The 9,991-nt window shown below is 33.4% G+C and overlaps 1 protein-coding gene across 2 annotated transcripts in view; it reads left to right on the top strand.

The window, feature by feature from the left end:
- LOC101499555 (O-fucosyltransferase 10) overlaps window positions 1-9,991 on the top strand; it is a 29,979-nt gene that overhangs the window by 11,293 nt on the left and 8,695 nt on the right. The window contains exon 10 of one of the 2 annotated variants that reach the window (XM_073365247.1): window positions 8,385-8,995. The exons of the other annotated variant lie outside the window; for it this stretch is intronic. Coding sequence (XP_073221348.1) covers window positions 8,385-8,478 — 94 coding nt within the window. The 3' untranslated portion in view covers window positions 8,479-8,995. Of the gene's footprint in view, window positions 1-8,384; window positions 8,996-9,991 lie in introns of those variants that run through there. 2 annotated transcript variants of the gene reach the window in all.

Here is a 9,991-nt window from a genome sequence, read left to right as displayed (position 1 = left end):
TGTGGTAGGCCATAGAGTGCAAGAAGCATGAAGAAGGTGCTGAGTTGATCCAACTCCTTCTTCTGTTCAGCTGGATTACTTGCAGCAGGAGGGAGAAGCTCATTAAAGTCATGAAGTGCACTATGAACGGTGCCAAGATATGCAGAAATAGAGCCATCGAGTGACTTCGGAGTAATGATATTCAACAAGCGGTGACAAACTCCATAGAGACGTTGTGCGTTGTTAGTATAAAGTGCCTTTGCTTGACTCCAAATCGATTCACACGTGAGATGCGGACGGAAAATCGGTTTAACATCTGAATGAAGTGTACACTTAATGACACTACACAACTGAGCATTAATCTGACTCCATTTGGATGTTTCAATCACACTCACCTTTTCAGGGTTTAGGGTGAGATGATCCTCGTAACCTTGACCACGTAGCCATAGTTTGATGTTGGCAGCCCAACTATCATAATTTGATCCATTCAATTTTTCAACAGAGAGAGGATAAGTGATGTAGTTGGTGAATATGCTCTTTGTTTAAGACTGGGACGCCATGGTCAACACAGATTGTCAGAAAATGCGTCGGAATCGGGAAAACAGGGGCTGTTTGAACTGGAACTCGTATATCTGTAACTCGAAACTGAAAACTGAGGGCATATATGGAAGCAGGGGGCCGAGGCGAGTGCGGTGGAAGAAGCGGCACCGTGAACGGCCGCCGGACGCACCGTCACACGTGGTGGCAATGGGCGGCGCGTGGATCTCACGCGCGTGAGGACAGGCAGCGCGTGAGGGCGCGTGAGGGAGTTGCTGATGACGCGGCGGAAGGGTTTGGCCGATCTGAGGTGTACGACGCTGCTAGAGTGGTCGTTCGTCGAAAAAACTCGTCAGAAACAGTGACGGCATTGACGACAGCTACGTTAGGGCGTGAACGGCTAAACAAAAGTTGAGAAATCAGCGTATCAACAGCAGAGGGGGAAAACCGGAGTTGAGAACACGGTTTGCCAAAGAAAATATTCACCGGAGACAGTGGGTCGACCGGGTAGTTGACGATTAGGGTTGTCTCTCAGTTGGCTCTAGATACCATGTTGAATATAAAGAGTATTGAGAGACATATTGTGAATAACCCGTGTGTTTCAACTACATAACGAAATTTCTTTATATAGACAAAGGGTATTAAACAACCCTAATTTACAATAATACTAACGGGGCAGAATACTTGCAGTCCATCTACTATAATATAATATTTACATTATAATATTTAACAATATTTTAGGAAGAGCCTTCGAAAATGGGGCTTCCACATAGTTGCACATGTGAGGAGAATTTTCAAAATATATTTGGAATTTTCTAATAGCTATATTAATGTAACAAAATTAAATAATTTAATGTATCACTTGGTCAAGTGGTTGCAATGTTTGAGTTTAATGTATTTATTAGCTATCAAACCAATGCATCTGTTAAGTTACCAACTTTTTCAAGAGTTGTCTTACTTGACCAATCTATGAATTTCTCTATAAATAGAGACACTTTAGAGCAAAAAGCAAAAGAAAAATTTCATGTTACATGAGTTAAACTTCTGTAAAAAATATTTATGAGTCATTTCTACTTTTGTCTAGTACACGAGAGTAAATGAAAGAATTTTATTCTGTAAACTATCATTGATTGATAGGCTTGATATGAATGTACAATTCACTTTAAGGATTATAAAGTATCCTGAAAGGATTTCACTAGTTAACCTGTTTGCATCCAATACACATATATTGGTGGGGGAGAATCGAACCTAAAACTTAGTGTGATGCACACACTTTGGAATTTATTTGTGCAACCTTTATTACATCAATTTCATCATCTTTTTGTTCAAGATTTGCAGTATATCCTTAATAAAAGATTCAACAATCTTTAGGTTCGATTTTGGTTTTAATTTATTTTTGAACAATGACTACTTCTTTAAAGAAGCTGAACAATAAAAAATTTATGATTATGGTGAAAGGTACATAATTAATTTATATTAATATTTGATATTCATATATTAAGTTAAAGATTATATATTAGTCTGGATTGCATGCCCTATTGTTGACTTGCTAGCGTATATAATTTTATGATAATTTTATTGTGGTTTATATATGCATGAATTTTGTTTGTTGGAATTTTGAATATCAGTTTGTCTTGATTTTTATTAGTGGCATTGTATGAGTTTGACTATTGACTGATATTTTGGTTTCAAATATTATATTTTGATATTGTTGACAGAAAGAATGCAAAAATTGGAATGACAATATGTTGTAAAAATTATATTGAACCTTTTGATTTTGGAAACAAAATTGTCGTTGATGTTAATTACCATGGCCGTAGATCATAAAGTTTATATGATTTTAAATTTCTATGATTTTATGAAATACTCATAATTGTAATACTACGAGTTCATGTTTTGATACTAACAAGTATGTGATTTTATTAGCATTCATATGTTTGACTTATGATGCATGCTTGTATACTAGTTTATTATAAAAGTAGTATAACTAACTTTCATAAATACCAAGTGGGGTTTTAATTGGTTCATGCAAGAAGTTTTATTTATTTAGAATGAATGATCTCGTAGTATATGTGTATGATAGTATGAAAGTAATTGTTTCTTACTTGCCTTGATATTGAAAATGATTTGGATCTATTTTGAATTATTGTAAGTTGACAAATGTTGGTGGAAGAAACTAATAGAAAATCTTAATGATTTTATTCATTGATTTTTTTTTATTGTGATACTTATTTGAATTTAGCATAGAACATATTTAAATATGAAACTTGAATTAACAAATAGAATTTATGATGCATGTATTAGTTATAATATAAATTTGAAGAAATGGTTTCTTTACTAGAAAATAAATGAATTTTTATTTGTTAAGGAGTAGATGACTTGCATGTTTGAGTCCACCTTATGATATTTGATTATGAGAAATTATTATGATCATACTTTGTTAGCTTGTGGCAATATATATTTAATATATTCAATGTATTATATCTTAGACTTGGATATATTGAAAAGAAAATTAAAATTTGAAATTGAGATTCTTATAAATATAGTAAAAAGTAGAGTGACATAAAAGTTTGTGTATATGATAATTGAGATACTTATGAATTGTATGTAATACAATGTAAAGAGATTAAATGGCAAAACTATCATGGTTTGGTGACAGTTGGTCAACAATATCAATAATATATAAATGGTGTTATGATTTGTTCATATGTGGATGGTATATTAATCTTTAGCACCAATTTAGATGAGGTAGAAAAAATTAAAACTTAAAAATTTTGATATGAAAGATTTAAATGTGATTTTAGGAATTAAAATCATAAGAGATAGTGTAAATATTGGGTTATCCCAATCTCACTATATTGAGAAAGTGCTAAAGAAATTTGATCATTTTGATTGTAAATATGTTTCTACCCCATTTGATATAAAATATAGTTTACAACCACCTAAAGGATATCTTGTGGCATAACTAGATTATTTAAAGGTAATCAGATGTAAGTCATGACTTGTACCAGACTTGATATAACATATGATGTTGGAAGACTAAGTCGGTATACAAGCAAATCAAGTAAAGAACACTGAAATGTTATTAATAAAGTATTAAAATATTTGAAATGAACAATTAAGAATAATTTAATCTCTAGTGGATATCCTTCAGTTTTGGAAGGATATACATATGTCAATTGGGTAACTTATGCTAAAGATCATAATTCCCCAAGTGGATAGATCTTCAACCTTGATGGATGTGTAGTTTCTTGGGATTCAAAGAAACAAATTTCCATTGCCAATATCACCATGGTGGCAAAATTTATTGCTCTAACTGCAAATAGTAAAGAGGCTGAATGGCTAAGATTTGTTGTATGAGACAACAATTTGGCCAAAGCTAATGACACTAGTATCGTATATTGTAATATTCAATCCACACTATCAAAAGCACATAGTCAAATGTATAATGAAAATTCTAGACATATTGATTTAAGACATAACTATGTAAATGATTTAATGGAGTGATACCCATAGTGTTTGTAATAACTGAGAAAAATCTTGCACATCCTTTGACGAAAGGTTTGACAAATGACATAATGTTGAAGACATTATTAGGGATGTGATACACGGTAATATCTAAATAATCATCAATGGTGGAAACGATCAACTCACACTTGAGTAAGATTAAGTCTCAAGTTCAATATGAAAATACACTATTAGAGTGATTGAAATACTTGACAATAGATACATACCAAAGGGTAAAAATACACAGACCATAAAATGAAAATGGTAGGATGTGGCCTCATCTTAATGAACATATAACATATATTTGTTGGAATGTATAATTATAGGTGCATTTATAATATAGTCCACCTATATGAGAATGCAGTGGTCCGCTTCATAGAGTTCAAGGCTTAACTCTTAAATTCTCATGAAAAGGATATGAGACACAAAGGCTTATCAAATGTGTCATTTTTATAATTCGACCAATGGTACCAAGATTTCATGTGTGAGCTATGCACATTTGTTCTAATAAATGGTTGATTCAAAGCTTGTCTACCAATCTATTCGGGGATAAGTGAAAATATAATTTACTAAATAATAGTTTAAATCGTAAGATACCTTTATCTGAAACTATGAGATTTTCAAAATAACGGATTTGGATGTATTTTGAAAATGGTGGGGGATTGTGAGGGGAATTTCCGAATATATTTGGAATTCTCTAATAACTATATTAATGTAGTAAAATTAAATAACTTAATGTATCATTTGGTCAGGTGGATGCAATACTTGAGTTTAATGCATCTGTTAGCCATCAAACCAATGTATCTGTTAAGCTACTAAAGGTTACAAACTTTCTCAAGACTTGTTTTCCTTCACCAGTCTATGAGTTTTTTTTTATAAATAAAGACACTTTAGAGGTAGAAAGTAGACGACAAATTTCATGTTACATGAGTCAAACTTCTGTCAAAAATATTTCTATGTCATTTCTCTAGTGCACGAGAGTAAATGAAAAAACTTTATTCTATAAACTATCATGATCGATAGACTTGATGTGAATGTGCAATTCACTTTAAAGATTCCAAAGTATTCTAAAGGGAATTCGTTAGTTAATCCGTTTGCATCCAATATATATAGATTGGTGGGGGGAATAAAATCTAAAACTTGGTGTCATACACATGCTTTGGAGTTTATTTTTACAACATTCATCATCTTCAATTTCATCATTTTGTTGTTCAAGATTTGCAGCATACTCTGTTAGAATATTAAAAAATATCTTATAATATCTTTTATATTATATTAGAGTATCTTAAATTATTTCTTAGGATCAATTTATAATTATAGAGATATCTTAGAATATCTTTTATTATTATTATGATTTATTCCTAATTTAGGATTTAGGCTATGTTTCTCTATAAATAGAGATTAGTATTGAGTCTATTGTAATCAAGTCAGCATTAAGCTATTATCAATAATATTCAAACCCTTATTATTTTCTCTCCTCATTTTCTCTAAAATCCCACAACTTCAACATGGTATCAGAGCCTATTTCGATCCTCCTTGAACGATTCCACCTCTATTCCGCTGTCGAGTTCCCAACAATTAGGGAATGTAATCATAGTTTCTCTTTTCTAACATTCCAACATTTGGTGAGATTTTTTTTTCATAAACCGTGTCCCAATTCCGATTTACCCATTCTTTGTAGCTTTTCGTTTATTTTTCAGCAGATCAGTCGGAACACTGCTCATCGCGCGGTACTGTTCACTGCGCAAAAAAAAAAAAAAAAAAAAAAATTTTTTAGAAGAACGGAGCTTGCTTTTTTCAATTGCCTTCCATGAATTTCTCTCAGGCTGATGATTAATCAGACTATCTGGCTAGGCTATATTTATAGCTATTCTTTCCGACTTCACATGCATCCCTGAGTTGCCTCTCCATTATTATTGGTTTGAAGCTTCCAAATGCAGTTTTTTAGAAGAACGGAGCTTGCTTTTTTCAATTGCCTTCCATGAATTTCTCTCAGGCTGATGATTAATCAGACTATCTGGCTAGGCTATATTTATAGCTATTCTTTCCGACTTCACATGCATCCCTGAGTTGCCTCTCCATTATTATTGGTTTGAAGCTTCCAAATGCAGTTTTTTAGAAGAACGGAGCTTGCTTTTTTCAATTGCCTTCCATGAATTTCTCTCAGGCTGATGATTAATCAGACTATCTGGCTAGGCTATATTTATAGCTATTCTTTCCGACTTCACATGCATCCCTGAGTTGCCTCTCCATTATTATTGGTTTGAAGCTTCCAAATGCAGTTTTTTAGAAGAACGGAGCTTGCTTTTTTCAATTGCCTTCCATGAATTTCTCTCAGGCTGATGATTAATCAGACTATCTGGCTAGGCTATATTTATAGCTATTCTTTCCGACTTCACATGCATCCCTGAGTTGCCTCTCCATTATTATTGGTTTGAAGCTTCCAAATGCAGTTTTTTAGAAGAACGGAGCTTGCTTTTTTCAATTGCCTTCCATGAATTTCTCTCAGGCTGATGATTAATCAGACTATCTGGCTAGGCTATATTTATAGCTATTCTTTCCGACTTCACATGCATCCCTGAGTTGCCTCTCCATTATTATTGGTTTGAAGCTTCCAAATGCAGTTTTTTAGAAGAACGGAGCTTGCTTTTTTCAATTGCCTTCCATGAATTTCTCTCAGGCTGATGATTAATCAGACTATCTGGCTAGGCTATATTTATAGCTATTCTTTCCGACTTCACATGCATCCCTGAGTTGCCTCTCCATTATTATTGGTTTGAAGCTTCCAAATGCAGTTTTTTAGAAGAACGGAGCTTGCTTTTTTCAATTGCCTTCCATGAATTTCTCTCAGGCTGATGATTAATCAGACTATCTGGCTAGGCTATATTTATAGCAATTCTCTCCGACTTCGCATGCATCCCTGAGTTGCCTCTCCATTATTATTGGTTTTAAGCTTCCAAATGCAGTTTTTTAGAAGAACGGAGCTTGCTTTTTTCAATTGCCTTCCATGAATTTCTCTCAGGCTGATGATTAATCAGACTATCTGGCTAGGCTATATTTATAGCAATTCTCTCCGACTTCGCATGCATCCCTGAGTTGCCTCTCCATATTTTTTATTATTTTGTGGAGCAAAATATTTTCTTGTAGCAAGCTAAAGCTCAGTAAGCTTTAGCTTGAGGGGGAGTGTTAGAATATTAAAAAATATCTTATAATATCTTTTATATTATATTAGAGTATCTTAAATTATTTCTTAGGATCAATTTATAATTATAGAGATATCTTAGAATATCTTTTATTATTATTATGATTTATTCCTAATTTAGGATTTAGGCTATGTTTCTCTATAAATAGAGATTAGTATTGAGTCTATTGTAATCAAGTCAGCATTAAGCTATTATCAATAATATTCAAACCCTTATTATTTTCTCTCCTCATTTTCTCTAAAATCCCACAACTTCAACATACTCCCGACAAAAAATACAACAGCACATCCGTGCAACATAAAAGGGGCATGCCTTGGCACATGCCACCTTACCATGTCAATATGATAGAAATAGGAAGAAATTACTAGTAGCTCAATAACAGAAAACAAGATATAACAATATCAATGGAGTAAATGGGTATGTGTATTAATGGAAATAAGAATTGAAAATCAATACAAAGGATAATTCCAGAGCCTAGCTCCTAACCAGAGAATAGTTATTCTCCTAAAGCACTAATAAGCTAATGATTACTCTCCTCCTCTATTCTCCCACGTCCCCCTATGCACATATACCTCCTTAACAGAATCACATGGGACCAACTGCCACCTCATTAATCAACTTCTCCTTCTCTCTCTGTTGGCCCACTTTCTTTCTTCTAGAATAAACCCTCCATATAACAGGTCTCTTTGCAGCAAGACCTACCTTTGTTTCAGGCCCATTATTCAGGTTCCTATCACAATATGCATTCCCATACTTCATGTGTCACCCTGTGGAGTAGCAAACTTGCATTCCTAGGTGTCTATTGTCTAGATTTCTTCCTGTCTTCATTTTAGCGTGAAGTCTTAATGTTTCTTCTTGTTATGATCTTGGTGTAAGTAATTAAATTCCATTCCTTCAAATATTCTCTTCTCATTCAATAATTTTCATTTGTGCTTTTTCTACAACTAATCCAAAAGTTCTTGAATCTCATGTTGAATGTGATTCTAAAATCTCTTGCAATGAAAACCCCCATTCTTTTAATAATCGTTTGAACTATATTTTGAGAATATTTCTATGAAAAAAATCAACATTTAAAAAAAGTGGAATTTTGTGTTGTTGTTAATCTTTGGTAGGACTTAATAGATAGCTCAATGAGTTCTAATTTGTTGTGGGTGTCAGATCTAAGGGGTTTGAGAAAAAGAAGATCATCAAAGGGTTTGTTATATACGGGATAAATCAGATCAGAAGCGTACAAGAAATTTGTGGTATGTGATGGTAAGGTGAGGTGGTGGCTTGCTTACCAGAATGACAGGACAGTGGGATTGTGAGTCGTGACTGGCTGTGCGCGATGGTTGGTGGCTGAGTGTGAGAGCTAGGATGTTGTTCGGTGGTGATTTTCAATGGTTTGAGAGAGAGAGACCGAGGAAATCCTTCTTTCATATCGTTCTTGGAACTTCTTACTGCTAATGTTTTTTGTTTATTGATTTTTTCTTCATTTTTGATTAGTTTGGTCTTTTGGAATATCAGATTTCTTAAGAGGGGAAAATGAAATTTGATCACTTGTAGATGTAAGTTACAACACTTCATCAACGAGAGGAAGAATTTCTAAACCTGATATTTGTGAATGACGTTTTTTTTTTTCAATCTTGAAACAAATAAAAATCAAATAATAGGTTATTAACCGGTGACAAGTAAAAAGATTAAAAAATGAGATGATATGAACCAATGAATGAGAGAGTGTCAATAAGAGTGTGTTAAATGGTGTGTCCCCAGCATTCCTCTTATGAATATTTCAATGTTTGAGTCATTGTTTAATTTTGCATAAAATGTATAAACATATATTGTTATTCGTGTAATATGTCCAAGAAATAGTAGCCATCCCACAACTCCTTATCCACTTTTTGGGGGTTAGCCGTGATGCTCAACGATCTGGGATTAACTACCTAGTCGTTAATCTTGGTGTATCTCAATGATATATCAAATGATTTTACATTTAAATAAAAATAGACATAATCTAGATAATATAAACTTTTAATTCAGCAGTAAATTTTGCAAAATATGTATTCATTGAAAGGTATTTAGTGGTGTAATAGTGTCAAGTATTAAACTGGTGTAATTTGATCTCTTTTATCTCTCTCTATATATATACAAACAAGTTGCTCACTAGTCTGTGATGCTTGAGGCTGACCTAATTATTCCTAAGGATTAGCGATAGGATGAACTAAGCAAGGAAACTCGAAAAGATTCCCATAAATACAATCGGGATAATATATTCATTGATACTAATATTATTTAACAATATTTCAATACTAACTCGAGCATTATTCCTCTTCCCCTCTCCGAATAAGAGATTGTTGTCTATCAGAACGAACAGAAAAAGCTGTCCTGATCTGTCTCAAGTCCCAAACGCTATCACTAATTTTATGTCTGGCTTTAATTAAACTTCCAACGAGTTTGTTAATGCAGTTGTTTCCCATCCTTGTCTGCGTGTGACATTTATGTTTAGTTATCAATGTCACATGTATGGATTCAAAATGGAAGCTTAGGATATGCAATCTTTGAAATATAGAGGACATGAAATATTTGTGCATTGATTTTGCAGTTGGAGTGTTTTCAAGGATCAGATGGATGACATGCTCAGTGAAAGTGACCGCAAGGGAATCATGGTCCCTAGAGTTAGAAAAATCAACAGAAAAACTTCTGTCTACACTTACCCTTTACCAGAATGTAGATGCCTACAACAGTCTCTTGTCAATAAAATTATTGACCAAAATGTAGACATTCCT

The sequence above is a fragment of the Cicer arietinum genome, chromosome 2 (genome assembly GCF_000331145.2).
Source record: "Cicer arietinum cultivar CDC Frontier isolate Library 1 chromosome 2, Cicar.CDCFrontier_v2.0, whole genome shotgun sequence".
NCBI lineage: Eukaryota > Viridiplantae > Streptophyta > Magnoliopsida > Fabales > Fabaceae > Cicer > Cicer arietinum.
This window is presented reverse-complemented; position numbering and strand designations above follow the sequence as displayed.